Raw genomic sequence first — 17,473 nt, 5'->3', positions numbered from 1 at the left:
GCAGTGAAGATGAAATGACACACAGGAGTCTTCTGGAGTTTTCATTACATCAAATGGATTTATGTAAAAGTGGAGAAGGAAGTGGACACTAGGTCATCATCACAGACACAGTAATCTGACAGCACTGTACACATACACAGGTGTGCCATTCAGCTCACACAACCTTAATCTTGATTGGATTGGCTGTCAATCAAACAGATGGCATGGCTTCCTGCGATAGTCATTTTGGCATTTCAGAGGAACACAACTTAAAATATAGTCCATTCTGATTGGGAGGAAACCATGTTGATTGATTGCTCCATGCAGATTGTGGTTGACCTTGTTGTTCTGTGTCCACAAGCAGTTTTATTTCCGGTGCATATTGCTGAAAGTAGAGGTCAGCTGTTCCACAGTAGAAAGATGTTGCATGTGCATGCTCATTTACAAAGAGTATCATTAACATCAAATGGCAAACTGCAAAAGTCCAGCTGATTCACACAGAGGACAACGTGGAGTCCCCAGGGTCTAGTTTAAGCTCACCCATTTGGCTTTGCGTGAACAGTGGCACCAAGTGTAGGTCCGTGTAGAGTGAACGTTAGCAGTTAGCCTAGTGGTTAGAGCGTTGGACTAATAACCGAAAGGTTGCATGATCGAATCCCCGAGCTGACAAGGTAAAAATCTGTCGTTCTGCCCCTGAACAAGGCAGTTAACCCACTGTTCCTAGGCCGTCATTGAAAATAAGAATTTGTTCTTAACTGACTTGCCTAGTTAAATAAAGGTAGTTTTAGAAAAACAATTGTCACCACATACAGGTAACTGCCAAAATAAAGGACAAACTTTTATAAATGAGGGTTCTGGCAGCACTGTTATGGTGTGGGGAGCATTTTCCTGCCATGGTTTAGGTCCTCTCAACCCCTTAGAGGGCAAGGTAAACACCAATACATACACATCTATTCTGAGAATCACCTTCAACCTATGGTGAAGAATTTCTATCCTGATGGGAGTGGTCTCTTCCAGGACGACAATGGGTAAGGTAGTTTTGCATGGCCCGGTGCTCCCATTGGTCCTTAAGTGAAATCTACACCCACCCGGGGCACCGGGCCATGTGAAACAAATGGGCCCAATGTCCCTCCGCAGGGCACGATTGGTCACTGAATGGTCTGATGAGCATGAAAATGATGTAAACCATATGTCATGGCCGTCTCAGTCACCAGATCTCAACCCAATTGAACACTTATGGGAGATTCTGGAGTGGCGCCTGAGACAGCTTTTTCACCACCATCAACAAAACACAAAATTATGGAATTTCTTGTGGAAGAATGGTTATCGCATCCCTCCAATAGAGTTCCAGACACTTGTAGAATCTATGCCAAGGCGCATTGAAGCTGTTCTGGGTGGCTCGAGGTGGCCCAACGCCCTATTAAGACACTTTGTTGGCTTTTATTTTATTTTGGCAGTTACCTATGTCTTAACGGGAAATTTCAACATGTTTCTACTTCATATTCATCACCTCCAGCACCACCCCAACATCAACATATGTAAAAAAGATAATCTTTTCCAATGACATCAACCAATTAGTAAGCAATACCTACTCGTAATTGGTTAAAAATCACACCATGCACAACAATGATGTCATTGGAAACATTTCTTCCTCTATTTTTTACTACAAAACATATAAACACGCCATTTTCACATATGTTGATGTTGGGGTGGTTGCTGGAGATTATGAATATGAAATTGAACATTTTAGACATTTCCCTTTATGAGTTTTGTTTCCTTGATTCAAGGAAAAAAGAGAGGACGTTTACTTTTCTCTATTGAACGATTCTTGAAATTGATTTTCATGTTTTTTTCTACAAGCTTTTCTCTTTGAAGACCATCTCAGTAGACCGACTTTTAAAGGCTTCAAAGTCAGACAGCTTGAAGGTCACTTTCCTCTGAGTTGGAGGCAGACAGAGTGAAGAGAGGAAGAGAAGGGGACAGAAAAAGGTTAGAGGCAGAAATGACAGAAGAAGATGAACATGTAGATATGGACGCACAGGAAAGCAGTCTACATGCATCGACAGTCAGGGTAAGGGGACGGGTTTCAGCTGCACGACACCAGAGCCATGCAGTATTGCAGATAGACAAGCTCGCAAAGGGACCACAACCTCGTATAGAGCCACCGGTGCTTTTTCCTGAATACCAACAGAAAAAAGTTAAGAAAAGCCAGCTATGGACACACAGTATCACTGAGGAGCAGGGAGGGAGGGAGGGGGTGCATCTACGTGTAGCAGGACAGACAGGTCCTCCTGTTATTAGGGGTTGGGCACAAAAATGGGCAAAGCGTGTTCCACCAGACGCCATGCAGACGGTCCATTCATGTGCCCTTTACCGGGTGGCACCAGCCAGGCCGGGGACGACGACGACGACACACCAGCGTAGCATAAGCAAGCACGTCCAGGATGGGACATCTGTTACACCACTTTGGGTTACCATGGAGCCCCCCCCCCATCTCCCTGTTGGACTTGGAGAGCAGCACTCACCACTTGAGCTCATCATTAATGTTTAGGAGCTTTGTTGCTCCCCAGTTCCGCTTTTTGACTTTCTGCGCTCTTGTAACACTTCCACATCTGCAGAACAAAAGCATGTTATATTCCATCTGAATAAAGGCTGCAGTTAATGGTTTATACACACAAGATAAATACGATAAAACTATTTCAAAATGGTAAATACATAACGAAGCAGAAATAAATATATCTAAACTATCAACGACATCACTACTCCTACTACTGGTGCATAAAGGAGTGCTTTCTGCCCTCGAATATAACTTCATATGGTTCATAATATACGTTTGTACATGGTGTACCCAGTCAGTCTACAATAATACATAACCTAAAATGAGTTATTGTGCTATTGGAATTTGTATTGTGGCCGTGAGCATTCTCACGACACCTTACCCAGATCCAATACCATGACAACCAAGAGTAGAAGAACCTTCATTCACAAAATAATCTGACAATCACATTCATCTCACTTGCAAATTTCTCTCACCACTAACACTAGAAAGGCAACATTCTCTCTACAACTTACATTTCCTCTCAAATCATTTAGTGAATGACGTTTCTTCCAAAACCATCCCTTAACCCCAATTGAGAAGGATTTGTTGAGAAAATTAAATGGAACAGAAAAAACGTGTCATATGCACAAAACACACCAAAGAAAAAGACAAAACCATTTTGATCACAACAATCAAAATGAGAGGTCCAGAACAAACAAAGACAGAATAAAGCCATGCAGTTCAGTGAATATGCATTGAGGTCGATACAGTAGAATTAGACTGGTAATGAAATGCGATACAGTACTTTAGAGAGGACAGGATTCTCCCACATACCAAACACCCAATAAGAAAAAAAGGGAAACAGAATCTATTATCTCATATTAATAGATGAGAAACTGGTTTCCTGTTAAAGATAGTAGCTCTTTCCTCTGAAGGGCTAGATTATATAATGGCTCCATAAATAGAGCTTATTGTCAGTTAATATGTTCCTCAGACAGCTTATCATGGGACATGTTCTACAAGCCTCATAACTTTAATATTAAACAGAGCTCCATTCTAACTCTGGAGGACCTCTGACATGGAGATTTAAAAAAAAAGATGAACTGAATGTCCAAATGATAGTTAATGTAGCTTTGCAACATGTTTTCTGAAGATGCATTTGTGATTGGAAAATAAATGGTAAATGTTGATTAAAATAACAAGAACAGCTATTCATGTCCCCCATAATGCAGTCATGTAATAGCTTTAAAATGTGAGCCAAACAAGAGGTTTGATTAATGAATAGTGTGAACGGACCATTGAAGCAAAGACATCCAGAGAACCCCACTTCCACGAGACAAAGGGATAGACCAAACCAGAGGTGAGGAATTTACAAATCAGCCATGAAAACATGAAAGCTCAACAGAAAACATAGCATGATAGTGCTTTGATAAAGCATGCAGAGTTCCTTCTTTCTCCCCCACCATCACTGGTCCTTATGCAGGTCCCAGATCAGTAGCTGACCAGGGCGCCACACATTCAGACACAGCCATACTCATACCACAACGATTGTTGGTCCTCTGGGCTAAGGGGTTGGGATGGGGATTGGTCAGCATCAAGCACATGATTGGTGTCAATTACCTCATGTTCCCCATTCTGGTCAGGTGGGCAGGGCTTTTGCCCATTTGGTTGGTTCTGGGCAGTTTGAACAGAGTTGGGCTGGGGGTGGGTTTTGCCTGGGGGGCCGCTGATGTTACTGACCAGGGAGGTGTTGAGGGAGAGGAAGGTGTGGCTCTTGGCCCCTGTGAAGGTTGGCTCACTGAAGATGGAGTCCATAAACACTGACTCTACTGTGAAGGACTTTCCAAAGAAGGACTCCAGGCTGGAGAGATCAGTTTCCTTACTATTGGGGGGTTGCTGACTGCCCGTGCAGGGCATACTGACTGACTTGGGAAGGGACAGGGGCACGAGGGCTGGGGCTAGGGGGATGGACTGGTGATTGGGGTGTTGTGATGGGGTACTGGTTGGGGGGTACTCACTGGGCGTGGTGGAGGTGCGAGGAGAGGCCTTTGAGGAGGGTGAGTGGTCCACAGACACGGGTTGCCGGGCGTCTTTGGACAGCAGGTCGTGTATGCTGGTCCGACGCGTGGAGCCCTCAGCTGTGGAGATGACGCTGCTGGCCCGGGGCAGCGTGGAGAAGGAGGTGGAGGAGATGTCCAGACGCTCAGACACAGACATGGCTTTACTCTGGGAGGAGAGGCCGACCCGGGGCTGGACCGTGCCCTTCACACGCGTACTCTCTGCCTTCCGTAGACTGGGACGACCTGGTTGGCCACCCTTTGGGGGGCGGCCGTCTGAGTGCACTGGCGCTGCCTTCCCACTGGCTGAGCGCAGGATGCCCCGCCCCTTGGTGCAGGAGGTGGAGCCTCGCTCAGCCCGGTCCCTCTGCACATGCTCAGTGCCTCCAGAGAGGCGGGGAGACTCAACGGTCAGATTCTCTTGGCTGCCAGACTGGAGATGGAGAGGAGACATTCAAGTTGCCATACCATGACATTACCTGGGCTTTATAGCAGACTTGATTGGTGAAATAACTTCTACTTGTTTCTTATCATAGCACATCTGAAGCCTATGAATAACATAGTACTCCTATCCCAAAATTGTATAGTACAGTGTTGTAATCTAGTGTTGCTGTGTGTTCCAGGCTGTCACCTCTGCAGGGTCGGTGCTCTCCTCTAGGAACTGCTGTAGAGAGACCACTTCACTGGCACTGCCCGAGGAGTTGCTCGTCTTCTTCCTGGCCTGGGCGGCCTGGGGGTCCAGGGACCTCCGCAGCAGCATGGGGCTCTGGTGAGAGGAGCGGGACAGGGGGTGCTGGACAGGGCTGCTCCCGCTGGACCACTCCTCCTGGTCCAGACTGAGACTGAACTCCCCACTGCTCTCACTGTGGGGCCTGCTGAGGTTTCCGTTCAACGTGCCTGAAGAGAAGCAGTACTGTAGGTGAGTTCTGTTCTAACGGCGTATGACTGACTCAAGTACTAACATTAGAGTATCACCCCAAGGTGATTACAGGCTCTGGATATAAAGCATAGCTCAGGAACATAGCTCTGGAACCTGCTTTTTTGTGACACAGCAAATAAATACAAAATATGCTAAACCTAGCCTGGACCCTTCCAGAACATACCTCAGACTAAGAGAAGAAGCAATTCCGAAGAGTTCTATACTCATTTTTCCCTTCTGTTTCTTATTGTTTTAATCTATTGCGTGTGTGAATCAACAAAGGTATGGTATACAGGAGCGTGGGAGAGAGGGGGTGTGTGACTGTACCTTTGGTCTGGAGTGGAGAGAAGTGGGAGTTATTATTGCTATTACTACTGATGGTCTTGATACTATGGAGGCTGGAGGGTCTGGAGGCTGGATAGGGAGACGAGGGCACACAGTTTGAGAGAGCACGTCACACAGGGCAGCAGATGGTGCATGCAGGCAGGAAGGGTGGCACGGTGCCATGCTACTCCAACAACATGCCCGATCACACAAAGGGAGTGAGGAGGGAGGGGCACACATACTTGAAGGGAGGAATCATTCAAGAGGAAGGACCTATTGTAAAACCTGATTGGAGGAAAAGAGCCTTGTGATTGACAAGACCCAGAGGCCAACAGGGGAGGGGCTCAGGTGATTGAAGGGGAGGGAGAGGAGGATTATACTATAGGACAGGTGTGTTGGATGCAAACTGATAGTGCTGTTGCTGTTATTAGTGGTCTTCAGGATGGTTCAGGTTTGGGAAAGTGATGTCAGCAGGTATGTGACCGGTAATAATTTATAGTGGTAGCGATCTTGAGTAAAGTGGTACTTTTAGTGGTCTTAGACAGATGTGTGACTTCCAACAGATGCTACCGGGGACTCTGCACATAGTTGAGAACAGAGGGTGAGAGCCTGAGTACTGTTAAAGACCTGCAGGCCTGGCACATTCAACACACACAACTGCCTGGGTTAACCTGCTCCCACAAATATTAGACACTACACTGGGCTACAGTAGTGCAGTTCACTAATACTGAGCTACTGCTAGTTACGCTCAGTTTAGGAAATACTAAATTGTCCTAAACTATCTTCCATTATATTAGTTAACTCACAAACATTCCAGAACATTAATGTAACAGAGTGTAAGTGAAACAGACTGTCCTTGTGAAATTCATGCAATTAAAAAAATATATATATAATTACTGTATTACACAATGTACATGTCAGTGGGAGGACATTTTAGCTAGCCAAGAGTGAACAGGAAATAGAGATAACTTGTGTGTGTGTGTTATATGTGTGTGAGTGGGGATATGGAGAAGGCAGAAAACCTGATCTACCAGCTAATGGAGGCAGGCAGCTTAAGACCATTTGTTAGGCGGAGTTTACGGTCAATGATAACATTTTGGCAGAATCCCTTTCTAATGGTAGCAAAATGAAATGCAGAGATATGGGCCAAGCTTCTAGCTAACGTTAGTGGGCTATCTTTACATCATAGTGGCACAACATTTATACTTACTGTAGGGCTTTTTAAAACAGGGACTTTTTTGGGGGCCATTTGATATTTAATTCCAGTAGTAAACTGGTGTTAATCCCTGTGGTATATAATAGTAATGGAAGTTTCTGTCCTTAAGGTCAACAGTTATTTTACCTTGCCCTTTGACCCCAAAGGGGTCGTCTGAGGATGCTGGGACATCTTCACAGGAAGCGTTGTCTGGAAGAAAGACAGAGATGAGGAAATATGAGTTATGATTGGAGGGATGGAGAGACTACAGGAGAATAGGCCTTATGGGAAGCAAAGTCTGCGTCAGCCAATCAGTCAGCCAATCTTCTGAAAGCTGGAGTATGAAAAAAATTAAAATAATGAATGACTTGCTTCTGAAACACACAAAGATCAGCAGATCTTTCTACTACAGTAAATACACAGGTTAAGAGCATTGGGCCAGTAACCGAAAGGTCGCTGGTTTGAATCCCCGAGCCGGCAAGGTGGACAAATTTGCCATTCTGCCCAAGAGCAAGGCAGTTAACCCCTAACAACAACTTATCCCCAGGGGCCGATGACGTGGACGTCGTTTAAGGCAGCACCCTCATATCTCTGATTCAGAGAGGTTGGGTTAAATGCGGAAGACACATTTTGGTTGAATGCATTCAGTTGTGCAACTGACTAAGTATCCCCTTTCCCTTGATGATAGTTCAGATCACCACACAGAGGAAGGGGGGATAGACTAGCGGTCCTGTAGTCTCTACCTTTGATCTTCAGGCTCCTCTTGGCCCTGCTGCCTGAAGGCAGGGTGAGGGTGGCGTAGTTGATAGCGTTGGTGGAGTAGGCCATGGAACCCAGCTCTTTCATTCGCCGGGTACTGCTGCCCCCGTTGGTCTCGACGGGCGCCTCCAGGTTCTCTGTGCTGCCTGCCCACTGACCCCCCGCCAGGGCCATGGTCTGTAGCAAGTCGTTCATAGCTGGGTTGGAGATGAAGATCAATTAGCCGATACCTCCTACCCTTATGTGGTGGGCTGACTGGCCCCAGAGGGAGGGCACAGGGAGCAGCGCTAGGCTAAGCATGCAGTGGCTGCTAAGAATCAGAGCAGCAGCATTCAGAGATGTGACACAGTCAGTGTGGGCAAGCCCATGTTGGCAAGGCATGCACAAGAGCTGAAATGCAGCCAAACTAAAAAAATACTCAATAAAAATAGCAGAGAGAGTGACAGATAAAAGAGAAGACAGGGAATGATAGAGAAAATGAGAGAAAGAAAATACAAGATAGAGAAGGAGATAAAAAGATAAAGAAATCAATGGAAGGCTCCATTTCAATTCCTACATGGTGGCTGAGAAAGAGAGAGAGAGCGCGCAGTGTGGTTCTGCCAAGCCATGCCTGCATCAGCACTGTAGTGAGAGAGGGGTGAGACGGCAGGCTGCACTCACACCACAGGCAGAGATATATAGATGGGGCCAGAGTCACACAGTGCAGGCCACACACATCCACAGGCCACACCACACTATACAGTACGGTACAGTAGAGAAAAGTGGAATGGCATACAGTTCCTCGCGACTGCACTGTCACACACATATACATGGACTAGACCTCGACTAAAAATAAACTACAGCTCATCTACAGATATCACAACACTACAGCGAAAAGAACTACAGAAAAAACCTTACAGTTCACAGAACACCTCTATCCTCTACAATCACATTAACTCACATTATTGTCCTTAATTACTGAAGAGAGTGTTAGTTTGTTCTAATATCTACATATGTTAGTTCTTGTATGTCATTACTTTGACTGTACACACATTTAACCCAAACACAACATGTGTTAAGATAGATGCAGCTACTATTAGGGATACAGTAGTGTTTGAGTTTTGTATTCCTAGAATGGAAGGAAAGACACAAGCTATAAGCTATGAGAGGAGACTCTAGGTGATGGAGGGAGGCAGGCGCAGGCCAGAGGAGGTGGAGCGATGGAGGGAGGTGGTAGGACGCTGGGCGGGCTATTGGAGGTCTTACACATGGACCGGCGGTAGATGGCCTTCTCTTTGTCTTTCTCCTTCGATCTGGTCCTCATAAAGGGCAACCTTTTCAGAGCTTTCAGTTTACAGCCAAAGCAGAGAGGGGAGAAACAGAAAGACCAGGGGAGATGGAGAGGAACAGAAAGGAGGGAAAAACAGATGGATATTAATGCTGAGAACCAGGGGGACAGAACCAGGGGGACAGAACCAGGGGGATAGAACCAGGGTAGTGCCCTGAAGACCCAACTGGGACCGAAAACAAACACACAGAGTTACACAAGTGAAAACGCTTACATGCAAATGAGCACACACACACTAACACTCACTGACTGTTCAAACAAATTCATACACAAAACACCAGCTCGGTGGGATGGTTGTGAAGAGGGTTGTCACATAGAAGACATCAGGCTGCCAGCAGACACCACACACACACACACACACACACACACACACACACACACACACACACACACACACACACACACACACACACACACACACACACACACACACACACACACACACACACACACACACACACACACACACACACACACACACAGGGTGATGTTTATTAAAGGGTGCAATTAGGAGGTAAAACGATGAGACAAGGGGAGTGGCACTGCAGTGAAAGGAGTATTCACAGAGATACAGAAGATTCTGGGACACTGACTATACAGAGACACCATTTCAGATTTCCAACTCTAGACTGTCTGCATTTCACAGAAATAAAAAAGCGGAACTTCAGTCTTTTTTCCCGACATATCTCATATTGTGTGTGTGTTACTTAAACGTTATTTATTAGAGCTATTCATAGACAAATCAAATGGTTGCATAAAAGGTTGTCTTTAGTATAGTTGAAGACAAAAAATGTGTTACTAGCTGGTGCATTGAGCACAGGTGACCCATAATGCATTGCACCTTTTAATAGGTATGGACATTGACTGAAGGATGAGTCATGACATGTTGACATGCCCTGAGTGACAGGACAGCTCGATTACAAGCCGCCCCAGCCCTCCCCTCTTAGCATACCATTAGAGGAACCCTGGTTACCCTGGTTACCCTGCACATGGGAATGCTGCACTCTCTGAGAGTCTCTCTTCCCTTTTGCACAGAGAGACAAAAACAAGCATCGCAAGCATTAGGTCCACACAACCAACCACCACACAGCAACAAGCATCTACTGTCCTGGAGTCTCCAGCCCGGCAAACCTTTTTATTTTTTATTTTTATTTTACCGTTATTTTACCAGGTAAGTTGACTGAGAACACGTTCTCATTTGCAGCAACGACCTGGGGAATAGTTACAGGGGAGAGGAGGGGGATGAATGAGCCAATTATAAACTGGGGATTATTAGGTGACCATGATGGTTTGAGGGCCAGATTGGGAATTTAGCCAGGACACCGGGGTTAACACCCCTACTCTTACGATAAGTGCCATGGGATCTTTAATGACCTCAGAGAGTCAGGACACCCGTTTAACATCCCATCCGAAAGACGGCACCCTACACAGGGCAGTGTCCCCAATCACTGCCCTGGGGCATTGGGATATTTTTCAGACCAGAGGAAAGAGTGCCTCCTACTGGCCCTCCAACACCACTTCCAGCAGCATCTGGTCTCCCATCCAGGGACTGACCAGGACCGACCCTGCTTAGCTTCAGAAGCAAGCCAGCAGTGGTATGCAGGGTGGTATGCTGCTGGCACCTTACAGTTTGCATCTGACCCCTGTTCATTCTTCATTTCCTGAATCTGACCCTGCTCATTCTTCATTTCCTGAATCTGACCCTGCACATTCTTCATTTCCTGAATCTGACCCTGCTCATTCTTCATTTCCTGAATCTGGCCCTGCTCATTCTTCATTTCCTGAATCTGACCATGCTCATTCTTCATTTCCTGAATCTGACCCTGCTCATTCTTAATTTCCTGAATCTGACCCTGCTCATTCTTTATTTCCCGAATCTGGCCCAGCTCATTCTTCATTTCCTGAAAATGACCCTGCTCATTCTTCATTTCCTGAATATGACCCTCTCATGTTCTAGTGTCAGAGTGTACTTTCCTGTCTGACCCAGTGTCCTTTGGTTTCTCTGTGGATCATATTTCCTGTGCTCTGCTTCCTGGGTCTTTTAGCTAACATGTGATCTAGTCCTTCTTCCTGTGTGTCAGTCCCTCTGGTCAATTGTACTGAGAGAGGAAGACCTAGTCCTAGACTGCCTGGTCAGGATCGGTCTATTGCTTCCTTCTATTGTGTTTATTTTACTGTAAAGTATATTGATGTGTTTTAATTGCACTTCAAATAAGGCTGGATTTGATCTGTTCAGTAGGGAGTATTCCATGCAGGCCTGAGAGTGTCAACTCACTGCTGCTCCTCTTGTGTGTCAGCGTGTCGTCCAGGGAGTTGGAGCCAGAGCCTATGGAGGAGGAGTCCTGGCTGTCCAGAGGAAGCCCCAGGAAGCCCTCGCTGGACTCGGAGCGTGTGGGAGTCAGCGTCAGGGAACGCATCCGCTCCCGACTCCTCGGCTTGATCAGCTTCTTCATCTTCAGGGTGATCCAATTCCCCCGTCTGACACGAGAGAGGGGAGGGGAGAGATGAGGGAGGGAGAGAGAGGGGGGAGAGAGAAAGGGGAGAGAGAGGGGAAGGAGCGAGATGGGGGAGGAGTTATTGTTATTTGAGGTAAATTATTTGATTCTGGCTAGTGTTCAGTAGGAAGGAAAAGGGGGGGAAATGTTTTGAAATGAAGGGAATGCATTTAGTTTGTTTTCCCATTTCATGCCTATTGAACCAGGGGTTTTCCAGCATCTGGAGTGTTCTTGTAAACCACAGCATACCAATTCCCCAGAGACAGCCATAATTTACAGCTATGATGATGTTGGTTAGGCATAAATATGAACCAGAGCTGCCTGGTTAGGTAGAAATTTCAACCATATGCAGGGGTTGGTTAGGTTCAGACGTAAACCATCTGCATTTAGTCAAGCACGGAAATGAATCAAAACTGAATGGTTAGGTATAGTGCAGTCGATTAGGTACTAGAATGAACCCTAACCAGACGACTGCAGCAATCTACTGCAGTTATACATTTAATTTTCATGTGGGGGATGTCTGCTTTGTCTCAGCCAGCTGTTTACTATGACAGATAGTATACAGATATCTATGGACATGATGTACTGCAGCATTCCCAAGTCTGGCCACAGCACCAACCACAGTGACAGCAGTGAGTGGATTCCTCCTAGCTACTTACCTCCGTGGAGGTGAGGGGTCGTAGAACTTATACTGATCCATGATCTTCTCCTCCAGCTTCTCCTTCTGTCTCCTCAACTCGTTCAGCTTGTCACTGTAAAGGAGGGAAAGACCAGTTAAGGTCAGGAACAAATGACATCTAGACCAGTTAGGGTCAGGGACAAATGACATCTAGACCAGTTAGCGTCAGGGACAAATGGCATCTAGACCAGTTAGCGTCAGGGACAAATGACATCTAGACCAGTTAGGGTCAGGGACAAATGACATCTAGACCAGTTAGGGTCAGGGACAAATGACATCTAGACCAGTTAGCGTCAGGGACAAATGACATCTAGACCAGTTGGGGTCAGGGACAAATGACATCTAGACCAGTTAGCGTCAGGGACAAATGGCATCTAGACCAGTTAGGGTCAGGGACAAATGACATCTAGACCAGTTAGGGTCAGGGACAAATTACATCTAGACCAGTTAGCATCGGGGACAAATTACATCTAGACCAGTTAGCGTCAGGGACAAATGGCATCTAGACCAGTTAGGGTCAGGGACAAATGACATCTAGACCAGTTAGGGTCAGGGACAAATGGCATCTAGACCAGTTAGGGTCAGGGACAAATGACATCTAGACCAGTTGGGGTCAGGGACAAATGACATCTAGACCAGTTGGGGTCAGGGACAAATGACATCTAGACCAGTTAGGGTCAGGGACAAATGACATCTAGACCAGTTAGCGTCAGGGACAAATGACATCTAGACCAGTTAGGGTCAGGGACAAATGACATCTAGACCAGTTAGGGTCAGGGACAAATGACCTCTAGACCAGTTAGGGTCAGGGACAAATGACATCTAGACCAGTTGGGGTCAGGGACAAATGACATCTAGACCAGTTAGGGTCAGGGACAAATGACATCTAGACCAGTTAGGGTCAGGGACAAATGACATCTAGACCAGTTAGGGTCAGGGACAAATGACATCTAGACCAGTTAGCGTCAGGGACAAATGACATCTAGACCAGTTAGGGTCAGGGACAAATGACATCTAGACCAGTTGGGGTCAGGGACAAATGACATCTAGACCAGTTGGCGTCAGGGACAAATTACATCTAGACCAGTTGGGGTCAGGGACAAATGACATCTAGACCAGTTAGCGTCAGGGACAAATGACATCTAGACCAGTTAGGGTCAGGGACAAATGACATCTAGACCAGTTGGCGTCAGGGACAAATGACATCTAGACCAGTTGGCGTCAGGGACAAATGACATCTAGACCAGTTGGGGTCAGGGACAAATGACATCTAGACTAGTTGGCGTCAGGGACAAATGACATCTAGACCAGTTGGCGTCAGGGACAAATGACATCTAGACCAGTTGGGGTCAGGGACAAATGACATCTAGACCAGTTAGGGTCAGGGACAAATGACATCTAGACCAGTTAGCGTCAGGGACAAATGACATCTAGACCAGTTAGGGTCAGGGACAAATGACATCTAGCTACATAGCCAAGAAACAGAGATTTCTCCTGTTGACATGTTTGACACCGGTTACAGCCTTGCAAAATGTAATAGTGGGGGTCATCTCTTACATGTACTGTCTCTGTTCTACGTGGAACAGGTCCTTGCTCTCCATGGTCTGTTCTAGCAGGGTGCGGTTCTGCAGCATCAGGGTCTGGATCTGGTCCAGCAGGTGACGGTTCTCCTCCTCCAGGTTCCCCTTCAACTGACTCAGCAACTAGGGAGATAGAAATAAAACATTTTTTACATACATTTTCAACGGAAATCCTTATTGAGCAAGTTTCCAAGTTTCTTTTCCATGGTTGTATGTATTACTGCACGTGGGCTGTGCCTTTCTCAGTGTGTGAATAGTTGTCTGACAGTCTTTAAGCCTCATAGAGCACAGTGTTGAGAAACCAGCTGTGTATCCCCAGGCACAACTACTCAATCAGCCTTCCTTTCCAACAGACAGATGTCAGAACAGTGGCCCAATTTCAGCTATGAACACTTCCATAACATGGGGGCATATTTACCAAGAGTTTCCTGTGATAGAGTTAGGAAATATGTGGAACATGCAAATTCCAATCTAGTCTGTCTGTGGGAAGGGGGTGCAGATATTGTAGTTCCTCACACTGGTTGGTGAGTGGGAGGTAGAGAAGTGGGGTTGAGGGGTATGTAACCGTACCTCACACTGGTTGGTGAGTGGGAGGTAGAGAAGTGGGGTTGAGGGGTATGTAACCGTACCTCACACTGGTTGGTGAGTGGGAGGTAGAGAAGTGGGGTTGAGGGGTATGTAACCGTACCTCACACTGGTTGGTGAGAGGGAGGTAGAGAAGTGTGGTTGAGGGGTATGTAACCGTACCTCACACTGGTTGGTGAGTGGGAGGTAGAGAAGTGGGGTTGAGGGGTATGCAACCGTACCTCACACTGGTTTGTGAGAGGGAGGTAGAGAAGTGTGGTTGAGGGGTATGCAACCGTACCTCACACTGGTTGGTGAGAGGGAGGTAGAGAAGTGTGGTTGAGGGGTATGCAACCGTACCTCACACTGGTTTGTGAGAGGGAGGTAGAGAAGTGTGGTTGAGGGGTATGCAACCGTACCTCACACTGGTTGGTGAGAGGGAGGTAGAGAAGTGGGGTTGAGGGGTATGCAACCGTACCTCACACTGGTTGGTGAGTGGGAGGTAGAGAAGTGGGGTTGAGGGGTATGCAACCGTACCTCACACTGGTTGGTGAGTGGGAGGTAGAGAAGTGGGGTTGAGGGGTATGTAACCGTACCTCACACTGGTTGGTGAGAGGGAGGTAGAGAAGTGGGGTTGAGGGGTATGCAACCGTACCTCACACTGGTTGGTGAGTGGGAGGTAGAGAAGTGGGGTTGAGGGGTATGTAACCGTACCTCACACTGGTTGGTGAGTGGGACTTAGAGAAGTGGGGTTGAGGGGTATGTAACCGTACCTCACACTGGTTGGTGAGTGGGAGGTAGAGAAGTGGGGTTGAGGGGTATGTAACCGTACCTCACACTGGTTTGTGAGAGGGAGGTAGAGAAGTGGGGTTGAGGGGTATGTAACCGTACCTCACACTGGTTGGTGAGTGGGAGGTAGAGAAGTGGGGTTGAGGGGTATGTAACCATACCTCACACTGGTTGGTGAGTGGGAGGTATAGAAGTGGGGTTGAGGGGTATGTAACCATACCTCACACTGGTTGGTGAGTGGGAGGTAGAGAAGTGTGGTTGAGGGGTATGTAACCGTACCTCACACTGGTTGGTGAGAGGGAGGTAGAGAAGTGGGGTTGAGGGGTATGTAACCGTACCTCACACTGGTTGGTGAGTGGGAGGTAGAGAAGTGTGGTTGAGGGGTATGTAACCGTACCTCACACTGGTTGGTGAGTGGGAGGTAGAGAAGTGGGGTTGAGGGGTATGTAACCGTACCTCACACTGGTTGGTGAGTGGGAGGTAGAGAAGTGGGGTTGAGGGGTATGTAACCGTACCTCACACTGGTTGGTGAGTGGGAGGTAGAGAAGTGTGGTTGAGGGGTATGCAACCGTACCTCACACTGGTTTGTGAGAGGGAGGTAGAGAAGTGGGGTTGAGGGGTATGTAACCGTACCTCACACTGGTTGGTGAGTGGGAGGTAGAGAAGTGGGGTTGAGGGGTATGCAACCGTACCTCACACTGGTTTGTGAGAGGGAGGTAGAGAAGTGTGGTTGAGGGGTATGCAACCGTACCTCACACTGGTTGGTGAGTGGGAGGTAGAGAAGTGGGGTTGAGGGGTATGTAACCGTACCTCACACTGGTTGGTGAGTGGGAGGTAGAGAAGTGGGGTTGAGGGGTATGCAACCGTACCTCACACTGGTTGGTGAGTGGGAGGTAGAGAAGTGGGGTTGAGGGGTATGTAACCGTACCTCACACTGGTTGGTGAGTGGGAGGTAGAGAAGTGGGGTTGAGGGGTATGCAACCGTACCTCACACTGGTTGGTGAGTGGGAGGTAGAGAAGTGTGGTTGAGGGGTATGTAACCGTACCTCACACTGGTTGGTGAGTGGGAGGTAGAGAAGTGGGGTTGAGGGGTATGTAACCGTACCTCACACTGGTTGGTGAGTGGGAGGTAGAGAAGTGTGGTTGAGGGGTATGTAACCGTACCTCACACTGGTTGGTGAGTGGGAGGTAGAGAAGTGGGGTTGAGGGGTATGTAACCGTACCTCACACTGGTTGGTGAGTGGGAGGTAGAGAAGTGTGGGTTGAGGGGTATGCAACCGTACCTCACACTGGTTTGTGAGAGGGAGGTAGAGAAGTGGGGTTGAGGGGTATGTAACCGTACCTCACACTGGTTGGTGAGTGGGAGGTAGAGAAGTGGGGTTGAGGGGTATGCAACCATACCTCACACTGGTTTGTGAGAGGGAGGTAGAGAAGTGTGGTTGAGGGGTATGCAACCGTACCTCACACTGGTTGGTGAGAGGGAGGTAGAGAAGTGTGGTTGAGGGGTATGCAACCGTACCTCACACTGGTTGGTGAGTGGGAGGTAGAAAAGTGGGGTTGAGGGGTATGTAACCGTACCTCACACTGGTTGGTGAGTGGGAGGTAGAGAAGTGGGGTTGAGGGGTATGCAACCGTACCTCACACTGGTTGGTGAGTGGGAGGTAGAGAAGTGGGGTTGAGGGGTATGTAACCGTACCTCACACTGGTTGGTGAGAGGGAGGTAGAGAAGTGGGGTTGAGGGGTATGTAACCGTACCTCACACTGGTTGGTGAGCTTGGTGGAGGTGATGTCCAGCTGTTGGTACTGCTCTTTGAGTTTGGAGAACTCTGCCTCCATGCGGGTCTGTTCCAGCTTGGCACCGTTCATCTGGCTCTTCAGGTTCTTATGGTCGGCCTGCAGGCCCTCATTATCCTTCACCAGCTGACGGTGTGCCATGTTCAGCCTACACACAGAAACATCAGAATGGGTTTCAAACAGTACATTCTTTACTCATAGCCCCTGGCAAAGGTCAAACCATGCCGTGAGGGAGATACCTTTATGAGAGAAGGGGAAAATTCACTAATTGATGAGGAAAATAACAGCTAAATGGTTAGTTCTCTAATTGTAACCAACCACTTAAAATGTCTGTATACTGCCACTCAAAACAGACTTTCTTTTCCCTCGCGCTCAAAAAATCTTGTTGCACAGGTTTCTCTGCAGCTGGATTGACAGTTTAGGGATGTTCCCTTGCACCTCAAAGTAAACCTCAGGCCACACCCCCCTCCCCC

At 47.4% G+C, this 17,473-nt stretch overlaps 1 protein-coding gene across 6 annotated transcripts in view; it reads right to left on the bottom strand.

The window, feature by feature from the left end:
* Nucleotides 1–35: 35 nt before the first annotated feature.
* The window catches only part of LOC139562195 (girdin-like), a 96,727-nt gene continuing 79,289 nt past the window's right edge, over nucleotides 36–17,473 (bottom strand). Inside the window, exons 23-35 of one of the 6 annotated variants that reach the window (XM_071379637.1) lie at nucleotides 16,962–17,148; nucleotides 13,831–13,976; nucleotides 12,254–12,346; nucleotides 11,375–11,577; nucleotides 10,052–10,123; nucleotides 9,018–9,095; nucleotides 7,757–7,969; nucleotides 7,161–7,223; nucleotides 5,822–5,908; nucleotides 5,207–5,472; nucleotides 4,537–5,008; nucleotides 2,505–2,591; nucleotides 36–1,916 (exon numbers count right to left, since the gene is read on the bottom strand). In XM_071379637.1, the coding sequence (XP_071235738.1) occupies nucleotides 2,527–2,591; nucleotides 4,537–5,008; nucleotides 5,207–5,472; nucleotides 5,822–5,908; nucleotides 7,161–7,223; nucleotides 7,757–7,969; nucleotides 9,018–9,095; nucleotides 10,052–10,123; nucleotides 11,375–11,577; nucleotides 12,254–12,346; nucleotides 13,831–13,976; nucleotides 16,962–17,148 (1,945 nt within the window). In that variant the 3' untranslated portion in view covers nucleotides 36–1,916; nucleotides 2,505–2,526. Of the gene's footprint in view, nucleotides 5,009–5,206; nucleotides 5,473–5,821; nucleotides 5,909–7,160; nucleotides 7,224–7,756; nucleotides 7,970–9,017; nucleotides 9,096–10,051; nucleotides 10,124–11,374; nucleotides 11,578–12,253; nucleotides 12,347–13,830; nucleotides 13,977–16,961; nucleotides 17,149–17,473 lie in introns of all 6 variants that reach the window. The other 5 variants (XM_071379636.1, XM_071379631.1, XM_071379633.1 and 2 more) reach the window with 5 other exon arrangements.

Source organism: Salvelinus alpinus, chromosome 32 (genome assembly GCF_045679555.1).
Source record: "Salvelinus alpinus chromosome 32, SLU_Salpinus.1, whole genome shotgun sequence".
In the NCBI taxonomy this organism is placed as follows: Eukaryota; Metazoa; Chordata; class Actinopteri; order Salmoniformes; family Salmonidae; genus Salvelinus; species Salvelinus alpinus.
Note: the sequence above shows the minus strand (reverse complement) of the source record. Positions and strands in the feature narration are given on the sequence as shown.